Below are 20,389 nucleotides of genomic sequence, written 5' to 3'. Positions count from 1 at the left end.
GAACTCAGCAACTCTGTCCCAGTGACTCCCACAGTCCAGTGACTCTTCAGTCCAAGTTTGGTGGAGGTAAGTCCTTGCCTCCCCATGCTAGACTGCATTGCTGGGTACTGCATGATTTGCAGCTGCTCTGGCTCCTGTGCACTCTTCCAGGATTTCCTTCGTGCACAGCCATGCCTGGGTCCCCGAAACTTTAACCTGCAATGCACAACCTCCTGAGTTGTCCTCCGGCGTCGTGGGACTCCCTTTTGTGTCTTTGGGTGAGCTCAGGTTCACTCCTTTTTGTAGTGCCTGTTCCCGCACTTCTGCGGGTGCTGCCTGCTTCTGTGAGGGCTCCCTGACTTGCTGGGTGCCCCTTCTGTCTCCTCATCCAAGTGGCGACATCCTGGTCCCTCCTGGGCCACAGCAGCATCCAAAAACCCTAACCGCAACCCTTGCAACTAGCAAGGCTTGTTTGCAGTCTTTCTGCGTGGGATCACCTCTGCAAGCTTCTTCACGACGTGGGACATCCATCCTCCAAAGGGGAAGTTCCTAGTCCTCTTCATTCTTGCAGAATCCACAGCTTCTACCATCCTGTGGCAGCTTCATTGCACCCTCAGCTGGCATTTCCTGGGCATGTGCCCACTCTCAACATTGTCGCGACTCTTGGACTTGATCCCCTTGTTCCACAGGTACTCAGGTCTGGAAATCCACTTTGGTTGCATTGCTGGTGTTGGTCTTCCTTGCAGAATTCCCCTATCACGACTTCTGTGCTCTCTGGGGAATATAGGTGCACTTTACACCTACTTTTCAGGGTCTTGGGGTGGGCTATTTTTCTAACCCTCACTGTTTTCTTACAGTCCCAGCGACCCTCTACAAGGTCACATAGGTTTGGGGTCCATACGTTATTCGCATTCCACTTTTGGAGTATATGGTTTGTGTTGCCCCTATACCTATGTGCTCCTATTGCAATCTATTGTAACTATACACTGCTTGCATTACTTCCTTTTGCTATTAGTGCATATTTTTGGTATTGTGTACCTATATCTTGTGTATATTTGGCATCCTCATACTGAGGGTACTCACTGAGATACTTTTGGCATATTGTCATAAAAATAAAGTACCTTTATTTTTAGTATATCTGTGTATTGTGTTTTCTTATGATATTGTGCATATGACACCAGTGGTATAGTAGGAGCTTTGCATGTCTCCTAGTTCAGCCTAAACTGCTCTGCTATAGCTACCTTCTACCAGCCTAAGCTGCTAGAAACACCTCTTCTACACTAATAAGGGATAACTGGACCTGGTACAGAGTGTAAGTACCCCTTGGTACCCACTACAAGCCAAGCCAGCCTCCTACAAACCATGCTTATTTTGAGCCAGTGGGTTCCAGTGCTTGAAAGCGGCATTTAATTACCAACACCAGCTCTTATGGCAGTCTGCCACATGGTGGCACTGTGTGTCTAATTTAGAGATTTGTGTTTACAAATTAAGCCCTGGGCACCAATGATTTCCTGGGTTTCATGACAGTGGAGTACAAGGCATGCAACGCCCTCATGGCGCATGCAGGTTTCCGGCCCTTGACCAGGATGGATTTGGGAGGCTGGGGGGTGGAAGTCGGAGGCTAGCCCAGTGTGTGGTGGACACCCATGGTGTTACACCTTATACTGGGTCCAAGCAATCCTTATTAGTTAGTGTTACGGTGTCTAGAAGCCTGGATCTCTAGGGGTAGCTGTGGTGAGCAGCCAAGGCTTATCTAGGAGGCATGTGAAGCACTTGCAATGCCACAGCAGTCACACTGCAACTTATCACACCTGAAAGGAACCACACAGTGTTGAAAAAATAAAGGTACTTTATTATAGGCACACCACACTAGACTACCATTGGCATACCTCCCTCTGGAAGTATGAACACAAAATATACACTGATAAGTACTCAGTAAAAGAATAAATTAACAAGGACCCCATGGGGAGGGGAGGGGGGCAAATCCATATACTAAAAAAATGGGATGCGAAAGGGTGTCCCCCACCAGAGTGTATTGAGAGTTAGACAAGGGCTGGGGGACAGTGGAACCTCGAAAGGTAAGTACCTAGAAGATCCCCAACGGCCGGGTGCAGAGAGGTAATTTACCCGGTCTTCTTATAGGCTAAGATGGGGATGTTGTGATCGGAGAAATGCAGAAACAGGGCCAGGCTGGTGAAACCCAAAGGGGGATTCAGGGCAAGGAGGACCTGCAAAAGAAGGGGACAGAGTCCAGTCCACGCAGGAGTGTCCAGGTGGGACAGGGCCCAGTCAGCACACCTGAAGAGGAGTCGCTGGAGCTGCAGAGAGGACCCTGCCCTTGCAGAGGTGGAGTGCTTGGGAGGCTGAAGACCCCTCGGAGCAGGAGTTAACAAACCTTGGTTGGTGCAACAGGTGCAGTGCACAGGGGTTCTGTCCCAGTGGCAGAGATAAGGGTTCACCATCTCCCACGTTGGCTAGAAGGCAGAGAGGGCCAAGGGGATCCCTCCAAACCACCACCTGTGTTGGAGAATCTTCGCTGATCTGACAGTCAGAAGATCCCACCAGCAGGACTTTGTTGCCTTAGGTGACGCGGATGCGGGGGAGCGACTCCTTCACTCCAACGGAGATTCCTTCTTCCTTCTTTGGTGCAGCTGAAGTCTTGCTGACCCCAGAGGATGTGCAGCCCTGAGAATGTTGCAGATTGCTGACAAGAGCCACGGAAACAATATTGCAAGGTGTGGTCGTCTTGGTGTTGCAGTCTTGTTGGGTCCTTGTGGAGTCCAGCAGCAGTTCCGGAGGCCAGGAGCAGAAGATGTCTTTGCAAAGAGGTCCTGGCGGAGTCTTGCATGACAAGTCTGGGGATCCACCCACAAGGGAGTCCCTAAATAGCCCAAAAAGGGGGTTTAGTCACTCTCTGGGGTGACGACCTATCATGAGGGGTAACTGATGTCAGCCACCTGGCCTACCCAGTCCGATGCCCCCAGGGGCCTCTGCACACCTTGGTTCCAAGATGGCAGAACTAAGTGGCCACCTGGAGGAGCTCCGAGCACCACCCTAGGAGATGGACAGGGGAGTGGATACTCCCCTTTCCATTGTGTGTTGTGTGTTTCATGCCAGAGCAGGGACCAGTGGTCCCTGAACTGGTGCAAACTGCATTATGCAAGGAGAGCACCAAATGTGTGCTTCAAAGCATACCTGTGGCTTGGGGAGGCTACCCCCCCCCAAGCCAGTCACACCTATTTCCAACGGAGAGGGGTTGCACCCCTCTCCCAAAGGGAATCCTTTGTTGTGCCTTCTTCTGCCTGCCCTGGGAAGCAGCAGGAGGGCAGAGACCTGTCCGAAGGGTGGCAGCAGCATGGGCTGCCCGCAGATGCTGGGAGGCTGGTTGGAGCAGAACTGGGTGATCCTCTAAGGAACCCCCAGGGTGCATTGTATCGTACCCCCAAAACTGGAATCAGTATTACCCCCAATACTGGAACCAGTATTACCCCCAATACTAGAATCAGTATTAGGGTATGATTCTGACAAGTTTGATACCAAACATGCTCAGGTTCAGAGTCACAATTATATATCTGGACCACAGGTGACCAGTGGCCAGTACATAGGTAAAATGACGCCCTGGCACTTATAAAGACCAGGAAATTGGAACTGGAGTTTGTGGGAGCACCTCTGCTGGTGCAGGGGTGCCCTCACACACAGGTACTCTGCACCCTGCCCTCAGGGCTGGAGGGCCTGCTATAGGGGTGGCATATAAGTGACCTGGTCCAGTGAGCTGGCAGTGAAAGGGTGCGTCACCTTCTCACGCAGGCTGCAACGGCGGTCCTGAAGGAGGGTTAGTATGGGTGGCAAAATATATGCTGCATCCTATCCGGAACCCCAATGCCCTGGGTACCCAGGTACCATATACGAGGGACTTGTAAGGGGCACCAGTGTAGGAAGCCCCAGGCAATCACATTTACAGGGAGAAGCCCAGTGACTGGGGCCCTGGGTAGCAGGATCCCAGTGAGGGGTCTAGGGCCACTGACCTCAGTGGTTTCTTCACATCCGCACTGCACCCCGGAATGGGACCCCCCAGTCCAATGTAATAAAAGTACTCGTGAAAGCCCTCCGTGAATTCCCAAAGATGGGGAACCTCGGCCTTTGGGCAGCGCTTCACCTCTGTGACTCTGTTGTTCGTGCGGGATATTGGTAGTGTGTGCGACCCCCCCCCCCCCCCCGCTCGGATTCGCTTCTCTCCCCCTCTTTGGGGGGCTCCAGGAGTTTTGTGGGTTTTCACAGCTGCCTTGTGTTTCCTTCCTCTGCGGCATCTGATTCAAAAACACCTGCACTTACGGGGGGCGGGAACCCCGGTTTTCTGAAGGTGGGGGGTGTCAGCTTCTGGGAGAAGTGCAGTCCCCTGAAGGGTGGGGGGGGGGGGGGGGGTCAGCCTCTGAGGGGAGGGGCATGGGGGGGGGGAGCAGGAACCCCGGTCTTCTGAGGGGGGCAGGAGTCAGTCTCTGAGGGGGGGAGGCAGGAACCCCGGTTTTCTGAGGGTGGGGGGTGGCAGCCTCTGGGAGAAGCGCAGTCCCCTGAAAGGGGGGTGGGGGGTGTCAGCCTATGAGTGGGGGGGGGGGGGCATGGAGGGGGAGCAGGAACCCTGGTCTTCTGAGGGGGGGGGGGGGGGTGCCAGTGTCTCTGGGGGCTTAGGAAGCCCAGTCCTCTGACGGGGGGGGGAGGGGGGGTGGTCAGCCTCTGACGGGGGGGGAGTAGGTGTCAGCCTCTGACGGGGGGGGGAGTAGGTGTCAGCCTCTGACGGGGGGTGGGGGGGTCAGCCTCTGACGGGGGGGGGAGTAGGTGTCAGCCTCTGACGGGGGGTGGGGGGGGTCAGCCTCTGACGGGGGGGGGGAGTAGGTGTCAGCCTCTGACGGGGGGGTGGGGGGGGTCAGCCTCTGACGGGGGGGAGTAGGTGTCAGCCTCTGACGGGGGGGTGGGGTGGTCAGCCTCTGACGGGGGGGGGGGAGTAGGTGTCAGCCTCTGACGGGGGGGGGGGAGTAGGTGTCAGCCTCTGACGGGGGGGTGGGGGGGGGTGGTCAGCCTCTGACGGGGGGGGGGAGTAGGTGTCAGCCTCTGACGGGGGGTGGGGAGGGGGGGGGTCAGCCTCTGACGGGGGGTGGGGAGGGTGGGTGGTCAGCCTCTGACGGGGGGGGGAGTAGGTGTCAGCCTCTGACGGGGGGGGGAGTAGGTGTCAGCCTCTGACGGGGGGGGGGGAGTAGGTGTCAGCCTCTGACGGGGGGGTGGGGGGGGGGGTGGTCAGCCTCTGACGGGGGGGGGAGTAGGTGTCAGCCTCTGACGGGGGGTGGGGAGGGGGGGGTCAGCCTCTGACGGGGGGGGGAGTAGGTGTCAGCCTCTGACGGGGGGGTGGGGGGGGGGGGTGGTCAGCCTCTGACGGGGGGGGGAGTAGGTGTCAGCCTCTGACGGGGGGGTGGGGGGGGGGTCAGCCTCTGACGGGGGGGGGGAGTAGGTGTCAGCCTCTGACGGGGGGTGGGGAGGGGGGGTGGTCAGCCTCTGACGGGGGGGGGAGTAGGTGTCAGCCTCTGACGGGGGGTGGGGAGGGGGGGTGGTCAGCCTCTGACGGGGGGGGAGTAGGTGTCAGCCTCTGACGGGGGGTGGTCAGCCTCTGACGGGGGGGGGAGTAGGTGTCAGCCTCTGACGGGGGGGGGGGAGTAGGTGTCAGCCTCTGACGGGGGGTGGTCAGCCTCTGACGGGGGGGGGAGTAGGTGTCAGCCTCTGACGGGGGGTGGTCAGCCTCTGACGGGGGGGGGAGTAGGTGTCAGCCTCTGACGGGGGGGGAGTAGGTGTCAGCCTCTGACGGGGGGTGGTGAGGGGGGGGTGGTCAGCCTCTGACGGGGTGGGGAGGGGTCAGCCTCTGACGGGGGGTGGGGGGGTCAGCCTATGAGTGGGGGGGGGGGGCATGGAGGGGGAGCAGGAACCCTGGTCTTCTGAGGGGGGGGGTGCCAGTGTCTCTGGGGGCTTAGGAAGCCCAGTCCTCTGACGGGGGGGGGGGAGGGGGGGGTGGTCAGCCTCTGACGGGGGGGGGGAGTAGGTGTCAGCCTCTGACGGGGGGTGGGGGGGGGGTCAGCCTCTGACGGGGGGGGGGGGTCAGCCTCTGACGGGGGGGGGAGTAGGTGTCAGCCTCTGACGGGGGGGGGGGGGCAGCTTCTGTCGGGGGGGGGGGGGGGGGCAGCCTCTGAGCCGCACCCCTCCTTGGGTGTGATCGCATCTGCCATGTCCCCTCGGGCCAGCGCCCCCACCTGCTGGCTCCTGTGAGGACACGAAACATTCCTGGGATGTTCTGGATCCTATAACACCCCCTCCCCCCTCCACCCCCACCCGTAAGAGCCCCAAAAGGTGCCCTCTCGGGTGATTTAGGGCCCCGCTAACACCTGCCCAGACAAGTGGAAGTATTGTGATTCAGGACTGGGGGGCAGTGGAGTGGGGGGGTTGGTCTGTCTGTGTTTTGTGATTCAGGACTGGGGGGGGCAGTGGAGGGGGGTCTGTCTGTGCAGAGATATCTGTTGTGATTAAAGTGTGAGAGTGAGTGTGTGTGTGCACGGAGCTGTCTCTTGTGATTCCCGTTTCATGTGGGATGTGTGTCTGTGCAGAGCTGTGTGTTGTGATTCAGGACTGGGGGGCAGTGGAGGTGGGGGGGGGCTGTCTGTGCAGAACTGTGTGTTGTGATTCAGGACTGGGGGGCAGTGGAGGGGGGGGTTCTGTCTGTCTGTGCAGAACTGTGTGTTGTGATTCAGGTGTGAGGTGTGTGTGTGTGCAGAGCTGTCTCTTGTGATTCACGTATGATGTGGGATGTGTGTCTGTGCAGAACTGTGTGTTGTGATTCACGACTGAGGTGGGCGGTGTGTGTGTGTGTCTGTGCAGAGCTCTGTGTTGTGATTAAAGCGTGAGAGTGAGTGTGTGTGTACAGAGCTGTGTGTTGTGATTCAGGACTGGGGGGCAGTGGAGGTAGGGGGCTTTCTGTGCAGAGCTGTGTGTTGTGATTCGGGTCTGAGGTGTGTATGTGTGTGTACAGAGCTGTCTCTTGTGATTCACGTATCATGTGGGATGTGTGTCTGTGCAGAGCTGTGTGTTGTGATTCAGGACTGGGGGGCAGTGGAGGTGGGGGGGGGCTGTCTGTGCAGAACTGTGTGTTGTGATTCACGACTGGGGGGCAGTGGAGGGGGGGTTCTGTCTGTCTGTGCAGAACTGTGTGTTGTGATTCAGGTGTGAGGTGTGTGTGTGTGCAGAGCTGTCTCTTGTGATTCACGTATGATGTGGGATGTGTGTCTGTGCAGAACTGTGTGTTGTGATTCACGACTGAGGTGGGCGGTGTGTGTGTGTGTCTGTGCAGAGCTCTGTGTTGTGATTAAAGCGTGAGAGTGAGTGTGTGTGTACAGAGCTGTGTGTTGTGATTCAGGACTGGGGGGCAGTGGAGGTGGGGGGCTTTCTGTGCAGAGCTGTGTGTTGTGATTCGGGTCTGAGGTGTGTGTGTGTGTGTACAGAGCTGTGTCTTGTGATTCACGTATGATGAGGAATGTGTGTATGTGTGTACAGAGCTGTCACTTGTGATTCACGTATGATGTAGGATGTGTGTATGTGTCTGTGCAGAGCTGTGTGTTGTGATTCACGACTGAGGTAGCGGTGTGTGTGTGTGTGCGTGTCTGTCTGTGCAGAGCTGTGTGGTGTGATTCATGACTGAGGTAGCGGTGTGTGTGTGTCTGTGCAGAGCTCTGTGTTGTGATTTGGATCTGAGTTGTGAGCATGTGTTTTTGTGCATGTGGGCATGTGTGTCTTATTCATACACGCATGTGTATGCCTGTGTGTTTATTCGTCAGTGTGTATATGTGCATGACCGTGTGTGTGTTCAGTTATTCATATGTGCATGTGTGTCTGTATATACATTTGTGTTTGTGTTTATTTGTACAGGCATGTGTGCCTGTATGTGAATTTGTCTTTATTCATCCATGTGTACATGTGCTTGTCTGCGTGTATTTGTTTAGCCATACATGTGTGTCTCTATGTACATTTGTGTTTGTGTCCATTCGTGCATGTGTGTGTCTGTATGTACATGCATGTGTGTCTGTATATACAATTGTGTTTGGGTTTATTCACACATGCATGTGTGTCTGTGTGTGCATTTTATTTTACTCATCTGTGTGTGCATGCGCATGTCTGTGTGTTTAGGAAACTACCCAATTTCTTGGCATGGTTACCCCAATTTTCTGCCTGTTTGTCTGTGTGTTTGACTGTGTAACTGTATCTTGTTCTTCCCACATTTGGCATACTGGTTCCCCATTATAAGTCCCTAGTATATGGTACATAGGTACCCAGGGCATTGGGGTACCAGGGGATCCCCACGGGCTACAGCATGTTTTCTGCCACCCACAGGGAGCCCATGCAAAGGGTTCTGCAGGCCGCCATTGCAGTCTGCGTGAACTGGGTGCATGCACCCGGTTTCACTACAGGTCACTGCACCAGGTCACTGTAAGTCACCCCTATGGTAGGCCCTCAGCCCAGAGGGCAGGGTGCAAGTACCTCTGTGTGTGAGGGCACCCCTGTACCCCACAAACTCCAGATCCATTTTACTGGATTTCGTGAGTGCGGGACGCCATTTGTTGCGTGTACTGTACACAGGGCACTACCTATCTCCAGCAACATAATGGTAACTCCGAAACTGGGCATGTTTGGAATCAAACATGTCGGAATCATACACCAATAGTGTCGCAAGTATTGGTAGTATGATTCCATGGGCTCCTTCAAAGACCCCCATTATGGCTACCACCAGTCTTACAGGGTTTTCCGGGTAGCCCAGCTGTGGCCACCCCTCAGACAGGTTTGTGCCCTCCTGCTGCTTGATCTGATCTAGCCCAGGAAGGCAGAACAAAGGATTTCCTTTGGAAGAGGGGTAACACCCTCTCCCCTTGGAAATAGGTGTTACAGGCTTGGGAGGGGTAGCCTCCACAAGCCACTGGTAATGCTTTGAAGGGCACAGATGGTGCCCTCCTTGCATAAACCAGTCTACAGCTTCAGGGACCCCCAGTCCCTGCTCTGGCATGAAACTGGACAATGGAAAGGGGAGTGACCACTCCCCTGTCCATCACCACCCCAGGGGTGGTGCTCAGATCTCCTCCAGAGGGTCCCTGTGTTCTGCCTTCTTGCTTCCAAGGTTGGCAGGGAACTCTGGGAGCATCTGGGTGGCCAGGCAGGTGACTTCAGATGCACCTTCTGATAGGTGGTCACCTGTCTAGGCAACCAAGCCTACTCTCTGGGCTATTTAGGGCCTTCTTCTGCAACATTGTTTCCACGACTCCTTCCAGCTTCTGCAACATTTCCCCCCACTTTGCATCCTCTGAGGGCGGCAAGTCTTCAGTCTGCCCAAGAAGGAAGAAGGAATCTCCCTCGGAGCGAAGAAGTCATTCCCCTGCATCCGCAGGCACCTACTATAACGACGACTGGCTGCATGGATCTCCTCTCATTATGAGCTGCGTGAATCCTGCATCATGGGTGGTGGTCCGGAGTAGTCCTCTTGGTCCTCTCTGCCAGCTGTCCAATTTTGGTGGAGGTAAACCCTTGCCTTCCCAAGCAGGAGAGTACCCCGTGCACCAAGTCTCTTGCAGCTGCCAAGGCTTGTTTGCTTCTCCTCCAAGGGAACTTCAGGCTACATGCAGCTCAAGCCCCCAGCACTCCTTCCTGTGCAGCACAGCCCTCTGCGTGGTTCTCTTGCAGTGTGGGACCCTTCTTCTATGTGCTGCATGTTCTCCTGCAGCTTCTGTGTCCCCGTCCTGTGGGGCTCCTGTGGATGCTACCTTTGCTCCTGTGGGGCTCCTGTGGATGCTACCTTTGCTCCTGTGGGCTCTCTGTGTCGCTGAGGGTCCTCTCTGACTCCCCCTCCTGGATTGAGACCTCCTGGGCCTTGCTGGTCCCCAGCAGCATCACTTTCCGTCAACTGAAATATTTGCCTTTGCCAAAGCTTTTTGGTAGAATCCCTGCACCAACACCTGTATGCAATCTTCCTTCCTGCATGGGGCTTCATCTGCACCCCTCAGGATCTCTTCTCCGGCTCCAGGGCTGCAGTGCTGTCCTCTTCATCACCGTCGACCAACTCCTGCATCCATAGCTGGGTGGGTAGTAGCTCCTACTCCTCCTGGACTCCACGGTGACTCTTGGATCGGTCCCCTCTCTCCACAGGTCTTTCTCTCCAGGAATCCACCTCTGGTTTCTTGATGTCTTCTCTGGGAGTCTGGAGAAGGGGCTGAGGATGGTGGTAGAGCCGAGGATGGTGAAGGAGATGAGGTTAGCGAAGGAGTGAGTATGGTGAAGGAGTGGAGGCTGGTCGTCAGGTCCTTGGATGGTGAAGGACCCGAGGATCATCAAAGAGTGGAGGATGGTGAAGGAGCGGAGGATGGTGAAGGAGCCTGGGATAGTGAAGGAGCCTGGGATGGTGAAGGGGCCAATGATGGTGAAGGAGCCGGGGATGGTAAAGGAGCCGAGGATGGTGAAGGAGCCGAGGATGGTGGAGGATGGTGAAGAAGCCTGGGATGGTGAAGCACCCTGGGTTAGTGAAGGAGCCTGGGATAGTGAAGGAGCCTGGGATAGTGAAGGAGCCTGGGATGGTGAAGGAGCCTGGGATGGTGAAGGGGCTGATGATGGCGAAGGAGCCTGGGATGGTGAAGGAGCCGGGGATGGTGAAGGAGCCTGGGATGGTGAAGGGGGTGGAGGATGGTGAAGGGGCGGAGGATGGTGAAGGGGCGGAGGATGGTGAAGGAGCCGAGGATGGTGAAGGAGCTGAGGATGGTGAAGGAGCTGAGGATGGTGAAGGAGCCAGGGATGGTGAAGGAGCCAGGGATGGTGAAGGAGCCAGGGATGGTGAAGGAGCTGAGGATGGTGAAGGAGCTGAGGATGGTGAAGGAGCTGAGGATGGGGATGGAGCCAGGGATGGTGAAGGAGTCTGGGATGGTGAAGGAGTCTGTGAAGGAGTCTGGGATGGTGAAGGAGTCTGGGATGGTGAAGGAGTGGAGGATGGTGAAGGAGCCTTGTGAAGGAGCCTGGGATGGTGAAGGGGCTGAGGATGGTTAAGGAGCCAGGGATGGTGAAGGAGCTGAGGATGGGGATGGAGCCTGGGATGGTGAAGGAGTCTGGGATGGTGAAGGAGTCTGGGATGGTGAAGGAGTCTGTGAAGGAATCTGGGATGGTGAAGGAGTCTGTGATGGTGAAGGAGCCTGGGATGGTAAAAGGAGCCTGGGATGGTGAAGGAGCTGAGGATGGTGAAGGAGCGGAGGATGGTGAAGGAGCTGAGGATGGTGAAGGAGCTGAAGATGGTGAAGGAGCCAGGGATGGTTAAGGAGCCAGGGATGGTGAAAGAGCTGAGGATGGGGATGGAGCTGAGGATGGGGATGGAGCTGAGGATGGGGATGGAGCCTGGGATGGTGAAGGAGTCTGTGAAGGAGTCTGGGATGGTGAAGGAGTCTGGGATGGTGAAGGAGTCTGGGATGGTGAAGGAGTGGAGGATGGTGAAGGAGCCTGGGATGGTGAAGGGGCCGAGGATGGTGAAGGGGCCGAGGATGGTTAAGGAGCCAGGGATGGTTAAGGAGCCAGGGATGGTGAAGGAGCCAGGGATGGTGAAGGAGCTGAGGATGGTGAAGGAGCTGAGGATGGGGATGGAGCCTGGGATGGTGAAGGAGTCTGGTATGGTGAAGGAGTCTGTGAAGGATCCTGGGATGGTGAAAGGGCCTGGGATGGTGAAAGGGCCTGGGATGGTGAAGGGGCCTGGGATGGTGAAAGGGCCTGGGATGGTGAAGTGGCCTGGGATGGTGAAGGAGCTGAGGATGGTGAAGGAGCTGAGGATGGGGATGGAGCCTGGGATGGTGAAGGAGTCTGGGATGGTGAAGGAGTCTGTGAAGGAGTCTGGGATGGTGAAGGAGTCTGGGATGGTGAAGGAGTGGAGGATGGTGAAGGAGCCTTGTGAAGGAGCCTGGGATGGTGAAGGAGCAGAGCATGGTGAAGGAGCCTGGGAAGGTGAAGGGGCCGAGGATGGTTAAGGAGCCAGGGATGGTGAAGGAGCTGAGGATGGGGATGGAGCCTGGGATGGTGAAGGAGTCTGGGATGGTGAAGGAGTCTGGGATGGTGAAGGAGTCTGTGAAGGAATCTGGGATGGTGAAGGAGTCTGGGATGGTGAAGGAGCCTGGGATGGTAAAAGGAGCCTGGGATGGTGAAGGAGCTGAGGATGGTGAAGGAGCTGAGGATGGTGAAGGAGCTGAAGATGGTGAAGGAGCCAGGGATGGTTAAGGAGCCAGGGATGGTTAAGGAGCCAGGGATGGTGAAAGAGCTGAGGATGGGGATGGAGCTGAGGATGGGGATGGAGCCTGGGATGGTGAAGGAGTCTGTGAAGGAGTCTGGGATGGTGAAGGAGTCTGGGATGGTGAAGGAGTGGAGGATGGTGAAGGAGCCTTGTGAAGGAGCCTGGGATGGTGAAGGAGCAGAGCATGGTGAAGGAGTCTGGGATGGTGAAGGAGTGGAGGATAGTGAAGGAGCCTGGGATGGTGAAGGGGCCGAGGATGGTGAAGGGGCCGAGGATGGTGAAGGAGCCAGGGATGGTTAAGGAGCCAGGGATGGTGAAGGAGCCAGGGATGGTGAAGGAGCCAGGGATGGTGAAGGAGCTGAGGATGGTGAAGGAGCTGAGGATGGGGATGGAGCCTGGGATGGTGAAGGAGTCTGGGATGGTGAAGGAGTCTGTGAAGGATCCTGGGATGGTGAAAGGGCCTGGGATGGTGAAAGGGCCTGGGATGGTGAAAGGGCCTGGGATGGTGAAGGGGCCTGGGATGGTGAAGGGGCCTGGGATGGTGAAGTGGCCTGGGATGGTGAAGTGGCCTGGGATGGTGAAGTGGCCTGGGATGGTGAAGGGGCCTGGGATGGTGAAGGAGCCTGGAATGGTGAAGGAGCCTGGAATGGTGAAGGAGCCTGGAATGGTGAAGGAGCCTGGAATGGTAAAAGGGCCTGGGATGGTGAAAGGGCCTGGGATGGTGAAAGGGCCTGGGATGGTGACGGAGCCAACGGTCGTGAAGCAGCCGAGGATGGTCAGGGCAGCTCTGAATCCTCCTGTAATCCTCACAGCACCTCTCCATCTGGCCCCAGGTGCGATTGTCAGATCATCGCTGAGGCTCACTGAGGGACTGAGATTATCTGCTCACAGCTGAGAGTCTGCAAAGCTCTGCTACATGCCGTGGCCACCAGCACTCCCTCTACGGGCTCCCTACTCACTACCACTGTCTGCTGTGCCACAACAATAACTTTGCAAATAAATTGTTGCACTTTATATAAGACAATGACATTTAAAAGAAACCCCTCACATAGTTATAATGTACAGCCAGGTGAACTGGTGAAGCCTCAGGCCTACTGGTGAATGAGAGTCAAAACATGTTGGCAAATCGATCAATTTGCAGCACAACCCAAAAATGTGTATGAAAACATCAGTTTCAAAGGACCCTGAAGAGAGGTTTTTTTGGTCTAGTTTGGAAAATATACTCTATGTCCAAATATTGGACCTGCAATTGAAATGCCGCGTGTCGCACTCCCCTGACTTCTTCCTCTTCTATCCGAAGCTAAACCCGTGAAGCGGGAACAACCACACACCTGGTAAAAACAAATAAGCTCTGTGTACATTTTCCTCCTTCTGAAAGCGTTTGGGATTGGGGATCCCATGTGGTTTGGTCCTGGTGGTTCCAGGTTACAGCACGTTATTCCCCATTCAATACCCGACTACTTGTGGTGACCACTAACTGGGACGGCGCTGCCACCAGAATTGTTAAGCCTGGGCCTGAGAGCTCCTCCTTCAATATACGCGCCAACCTTTCCAAAGAGTAGCGTTGAGATCCTAAAACCATAATCAGAAGATGTATTCCGCCCGGTGACCTCCATTGAAGAAGAGGCGACTTCAGGGTGGGGACAGACAAGATAAACCCATTTTTGGCTTAAACACTGTGCGGCATATTTACAAGCCCAAGCGCTGCTGGAGCATCACTTCTCGTGAGGTACCGGTGGCGCAGAGCGCAGACCCACATCTACCTTGCCGTGCGAAGGCGCTCTGCGTGGCTTCTCGTGGCCTCATAGATATGGAGTAAGGCAAAGCAGTGCAAAGCCACAACGGTGCCTTTCACTGAGTCACGGAGGATCCGTGGCCGTTGAGCTGTGTGTTCCCATGCAACACCCATGGGTTTTGTCGCGCTCCCAGATTTACACGAATCTGTAAATTTTAAAATGCATCAAAACTGTGCGTCTTCCCAGCGAAAGCGCAACGAGGAGAAATAACGCTACTTCTCTTCCGTGTTTCCCCTCTCCATGTGTGCTCCCTTCTGTAACACATATAGAAAGAGCAAAAAAGCCTCTCTGGAGTTTCTTATGTTCCTTTCTGCACAAAAACAATCCTCCCTACAACACAGGCTGCCTTGCATCAGGGTGCAAGGGTACCTGCACCTGTACCTGGGAAGGGCCCCTTGTGATGCGCAGTAAGGCAACGCAGTGACTCATAGATATGGTGGAAGGGTTTGTGCTGCCGGAGATTCAGAAAATGTGACGCTTCTGCAATGCAAGCCTCTCAGAAATAACCCTTGTGAGTTTCCAACCTGAAATCGGGTACTGGACATCCTGGAATGAGTGCTGAATCAGTATTCTTCAATAATTAAACGGTTTAGTAATTTGTGGCTTGTGTCCCACCTCAGTGGCTTCTGTGGACTCACCTTCAGTGCAGCGACGTCTAGAACTTTCCCCTTCTGTTGGGCCAGATCCTGGAAGACCTTCAGGGCGATGCTCAACACCCCATCCTTGGTAATGCTCTCGTGGGTCCTGGTGTTTTCTGTTCCAGGAGGGGTCAGCTCCAGGTTGGGCAGGAAGGTGTGGGCAGAGTGGACTAGAATCACGGCCAAGACCAGAACCCTCCACGCGGTTGCCATCTTGTGATCCTGCAAAGAGACACCGTAAGTTACTTACATGCTGGACCAGCGGCACATTACCAAACAGTCATTCAGAAACATGCCATGGCCAGAACTGAACACACATGTGGCAGGAGAGTATTCATACTAAGTGCAGCAAAACGTATTGCCTGAACCCCAGGTGTCTGCATTGCGCCAGCAAGGACAGCTGCTATGCAAGCTTCACTCACATACAGTATGGGTACTGCATGGTCAGCCTCTGAGCAAGCTTCCCTCACAACCAGCAGAGGTGCAGCATCAACAGCTGCTGTGCAACCTTCACTAACATTTAACACAGGTACAGCATGGACGGCTGCTGTGCAAGCTTCACTTACACACAGCACGGGTACAGCATGTATGATTTCTGAGCAAGCTTCCTTCACTACTCAGCACAAGTATAGCATGGACAGCTGCTGTGCAAGCTTCACTTACATACGGCATAGGTACAGAATGGATGGCCTCTGAGCAAGCTTTACTTACATACAGCACAGGTAACAGCATGGACGACTGCTGTGCAAGCTTCCCTCATACACGGCACAGGTACAGCATGGACAGCTGATGGGCAAGCTTAACTTACATACAGCATAGGTACATACAGCATAGGTACAGCATGGACAGCCCCTGAGCAAGCTTCCCTCACACACAGGGAAAGCATTTATAGCTGCTGTGAAAGCTTCACTTACATACAGCACAGGTAGAGCATAGGCAGCTGTTGTACAAGCTTCACTTATATGCAGCAAAGGTACAGCATGGGCAGCTGCTGTGCAAGCTTCACTTACACACAGCACAGGTACAGCATGGGCAGCCTATGTGCAAGCTTCACTTACATACAGCAAATAAAGAGCAATGGCAGTTGCTGTGCAAGCTTCACTTACACACAACACAGGTACAGCATGGGCAGCTGTTGTGCAAGCTTCACTTACATACAACACAGGTACAGCATGGGCAGCCACAGTGAAAGTCTCACTAATGCACAACACAGGTTCAGCATGGTCAGCTGCTGTGCAAGGTTCCCTCACACACCCTGTCAGTACAGCACAGCAGTGCAAACTCACAGAGAGGACACAGCACAGCAGCTGTGCAAACCCACTGTCAGACTCATGAAAACACTAAACCATGTGTGTCTCTCACACCTCATAACCAACCACTGCTAGGAGCTACATCCCATACCATGACAACACTTCACCTTATGTGATGTAGCGTGCTTCTCACTTGTGACCCACACAGGTGTAGTAAGCGCTAGATGAGACCTGCCATACAATTCAGTGCTCCCAGGTGCACATCTAGGCAGGTCAGGGGAGGGGAGGGGGCTTTCAATCCTCCGGTGGGGGGGTGATGTGTTTGATAGGGGACACCCCTGGGCTGTGTTTGTGACACAAGCACAGCTCACCCCTTCTTCCTTTACTGCACTGTAGGAAGCTGTCCTGGTGTGTGGTGAGCACCTGTGGAGATATCATCCTATACCACGTCCAGGTATCCCCTATTAGTGAAGTGGAGGCAGCGTCTAGAAGCCAACCTCTTTAGAGATAGCTGTAGCTGAGCAGCCAAGGCTTATCTAGGAGACATGCAAAGCTCCTGCAATACCGTTGTAGCCACACAGCACTTACACACATGAAAGAAAATACTCAGTGTTACAAAAATAAAGGTACTTTATTATAGTAACACAAACACTAAAATAATGCATAGGCAATACCCCAACTGGGGGTAAGTAAACACACTATTATATACACATTAGCAATCTGTAAAGAGCATAGAAAGCAATAAACATTGGCAAATGTGTAGGTAAACATTGAGGGCCCTACGCAAGGGCAAAACCATATATTAAGAAAGTGGAATGTGAAAGGCTGTCCCCCACCTAAGGATATGGAATCAGGAGGAGGAAGCTGGAGTAACTAGGAACCCCAAAAGGTAAGTACCGGAGTGACCCCCAGTGACCAGGCAAGCAGAGGTAAGTATATGGTTTTCCCCAAACCCAACAAGAAGACTTTGGAATAGGATTGTGCAAGACCCAAACATGAGAATCCAAAGGTGGATCCTGGCAGAGGAGGACCTGCAAGGGGAGGGCACCAAGTCCAGTTCATGATGGAGTGTCCGGTTGTGGCAGGAGCCACTACCCACCCTTCTGTGGATGCAGGACCAGGTCGATGCAGGACGAAGAAGACCAGCAGCGTAGCACCGGAGAGGAAGAGGAGTTCCTAAAGTGATGCAGATGGTGTCCCATGTCGTCTTTCGGGTTGCAGTTGGTCAGTGGTGCTGGAGAACTACCAACAAGCCTTGGCAAATGCAAAAATAGAAGAAAACTAATTGCAAGGGTGACGAGGACCAGCAAGCCCCAGGGGAATCGACCAAAGAGGGGGAGTCTGGGGTGACCCTCAGCAGTCAGGAGAGTCACAAGAAGAGGAGGCAACCCCTGCAGGCAGCCCACTGACAGCAGGAACAGAAGTCACAGTGAGACCCACTCAGAACACATGAAAAGGAGTGTCACGTTGCTGGAGCAGCAGAGAGGAGACATTGGCGGAAGAAGTGCTGAGGGCCGGGGCTACTCAGAGCCTGAAGATCCCTTGGAGCAGGAGACAACACGCCTTGGTTGCTGCAAGAGTTGCGGTGCACAGGTGTACTGTCCTGCAAGAAATTACCATCTCCCAAGTTGGACAGCTAGTAGAGAGGACTCTAGACCACCACCTGTGAGGCAGGATCCAAGCAGCTCTGGAGGAGGGGGACCCACGCAGCCGGTCATCGTTGCAGTTGGTGCCTGCAGATGCAGGAGAGTGACTCTTTCACTCCAAGGGAGATTCCTTCATACTTCTTGTGCAGGCTGAAGAGTTACCAACCCAGAGGATGCACAGCCAGGGAAATGTTGTGGAGAAAGCCATGGAAACAATGTTGCAAAGTGGAGTCGTCACTGAAGTTGCAGACTGTTGGTTCCTGAAGAGTACAGTTGTGGTTCCAGTGGCCCGAAGATGAAGTAAACATTGCGGAGGAGTCCTGCTGGAATCTTGCCCACCCAAGAGGGAGATTCTAAGTAGCCCAGATTGGGGGATTGGTCACCAAGCAGAGTGACCACCTATCAGGAGGGGGCTGTGACGTCACCTGCCTGACCTGGCCACTCAGATTCTCCTAGGGTTCAAGGATTCAAGATGGCAGAATCAGGTAGCCACCTGGAGGAGCTCTGGGCACCAACTCTGAGATGGGGATGGACAGGGGAGGGGTTACTCCCTTTTCCTTTGTGAAGTTTCACACCAGAGCAGGGACCAGGGGTCCTTGGATTGGTGCAAACCGGATTATTGAAGGAGGGCACCAAATGTGCCCTTTAAAGCATACCAGTGGCTGGGGGAGGCTACCCATCCCAAGCCATGTAACACCTATTTCCAAAGGAAGAGGGTATTGCCTTCCTCTCCCAAAGGAAATCCTTTGTTCTGCCTTCCTGGGCACTGGATCCCAGTGAAAACAGTCTAAACAAACTGACATCAGGCAAAAAGTCGGGGTAACCTTTCCAGAAAGAGGAAACTTTCCTACACACCCCAAGTATCCTGAAAGGTTGCCCGTGTGATCTTCGTCAGGTGACATCTCAGCCCCACCTGTCTCCCGAGGTGAGCGCACTAACCGCTTGATCTTGTAGTGTCTTATCTTCTTGCCTCGCCCCTCACTAAAATGTCTTATGTTTTCCTTTTCGTCTCACAGATTTCAATGCCCCCCTTTCATTGTACGTCCGCCTCCTTTCCCACTCTTTGTTTCATTTTATTCTCTCCTCATCCTTCCGCTCATTGCTTCGCTCCAGTTTTGTGTTCCCCCCCCCACAGCCTTCCATGTCCTCACCTCTCTTGCATGTTATTCTCTTCCTGCCTCTCCCAGTGTCTCTAGTTTCCCGAAAAGGGCTGCAGGTTGGATCCTGCCTGAAAGAATGTGAAAGAGTGGGGTGCAGTGAAGGAAGGAGGGGTGAGGGGATGAGGTGCATGTAGGAAAGTACCCTCTTTCTGGCATGGTTACTCCCACATTTTGCCTGCTGTCAGTGGGTTAGGACTGTGTTCACTGGGATCCTATTAACCAGGACCCCAGTGACTGTGCTCTCTCCCTCTAGGTTCGGGTGCCTAGGACTTCCTACACCTCACAATTGGCACACTGGTCCCCCTGTCCTAGCATATGCTACTTAGGTACCCAGGGCATTGGGGCACCAGGGGTTCCCCATGGGCCGCAGCATGTATTGTGCCACCCATAAGAGCCCATGCAAACTGTGTCTGCAGGCCGCCATTGCAGCCTGTGTGAGAAGGTGCGTGCACCCTTTCACTGCTGCTCACTGCACCAGGTCACTGTAAGTCACCCCTAAGGCAGACCCTCCTAGCCCAGAGGGCAGGGTGCAGGTCCCTGCTTGTGAGGGCACCCCTGTAGGAGGCTGGACTGGCTTGTAGTGAGTACCAAGGGGTACTTACACCTTGCACCAGGCCCAGGTATCCCTTATTAGTGTATAGGGTGTCTAGCAGCATAGGCTGATAGATAATGGTAGCTTAGCAGAGCAGCTTAGGCTGAATTAGGAGACGAGTGAAGCTCCTACAGTACCACTAGTGTCATATGCACAATATCATAAGAAAACACAATACACAGATATACTAAAAATAAAGGTACTTTATTTTTATGACAATATGCCAAAAGTATCTCAGTGAGTACCCTCAGTATGAGGATAGCAAATATACACAAGATATATGTACCCAATTCCAAAAATATGCAGTATAGTATTAGAAAACAGTGCAAACAATGTATAGTTACAATAGGATGCAATGGGGGCACATAGGGATAGGGGCAACACAAACCATATACTCCAAAAGTGGAATGCGAACCACGGATGGACCCCAAACCTATGTGACCTTGTAGAGGGTCCATGGGACTGTAAGAAAACAGTGAGGGTTAGAAAAATAGCCCACCCCAAGACCCTGAAAAGTGAGTGCAAAGTGCACTAAAGTTCCCCAAAGAGCACAGAAGTCGTGATAGGGGAATTCTGCAGGAAAGACCAACACCAGCAATGCAACAACAATGGATTTCCAGACTGGAGTACCTGTGGAACAAGGGGACCAAGTCCAAAAGTCACAATCAAGTCGAGAGTGGGCAGATGCCCAGGAAATGCCAGCTGTGGGTGCAAAGAAGCTGCTACTGGACAGTAGAAGCTGAGGATTCTGCAGGAACGACAAGGGCTAGAAACTTCCCCTTTGGAGGATGGATGTCCCACATCGTGAAGAGTTGTGCAGAAGTGTTTTCCTGAAGAAAGACCGCAAACAAGCCTTGCTAGCTGCAAGTTGTGCGGTTAGGGTTTCTGGATGCTGCTGTGGCCCAGGAGGGACCAGGATGTCGCTAATTGCGTCAGGGGACAGAGGGGGCGCCCAGCAAGACAAGGAGCCCTCTCAGAAGCAGGCAGCACCCGCAGAAGT

The 20,389-nt window shown here is 54.2% G+C and overlaps 1 protein-coding gene across 2 annotated transcripts in view; it reads right to left on the bottom strand.

Moving 5' to 3' along the window:
* LOC138246699 (von Willebrand factor A domain-containing protein 7-like) overlaps positions 1-20,389 on the bottom strand; it is a 289,467-nt gene that overhangs the window by 258,845 nt on the left and 10,233 nt on the right. For both annotated transcript variants that reach the window (XM_069201470.1, XM_069201471.1), the window contains exon 2: positions 14,742-14,963. In XM_069201470.1, coding sequence (XP_069057571.1) covers positions 14,742-14,954 — 213 coding nt within the window. In that variant the 5' untranslated portion in view covers positions 14,955-14,963. The remainder of the gene's footprint in view (positions 1-14,741; positions 14,964-20,389) is intronic.

This window comes from Pleurodeles waltl, chromosome 7 (assembly GCF_031143425.1).
Source record: "Pleurodeles waltl isolate 20211129_DDA chromosome 7, aPleWal1.hap1.20221129, whole genome shotgun sequence".
Lineage (NCBI taxonomy): Eukaryota > Metazoa > Chordata > Amphibia > Caudata > Salamandridae > Pleurodeles > Pleurodeles waltl.
This window is presented reverse-complemented; position numbering and strand designations above follow the sequence as displayed.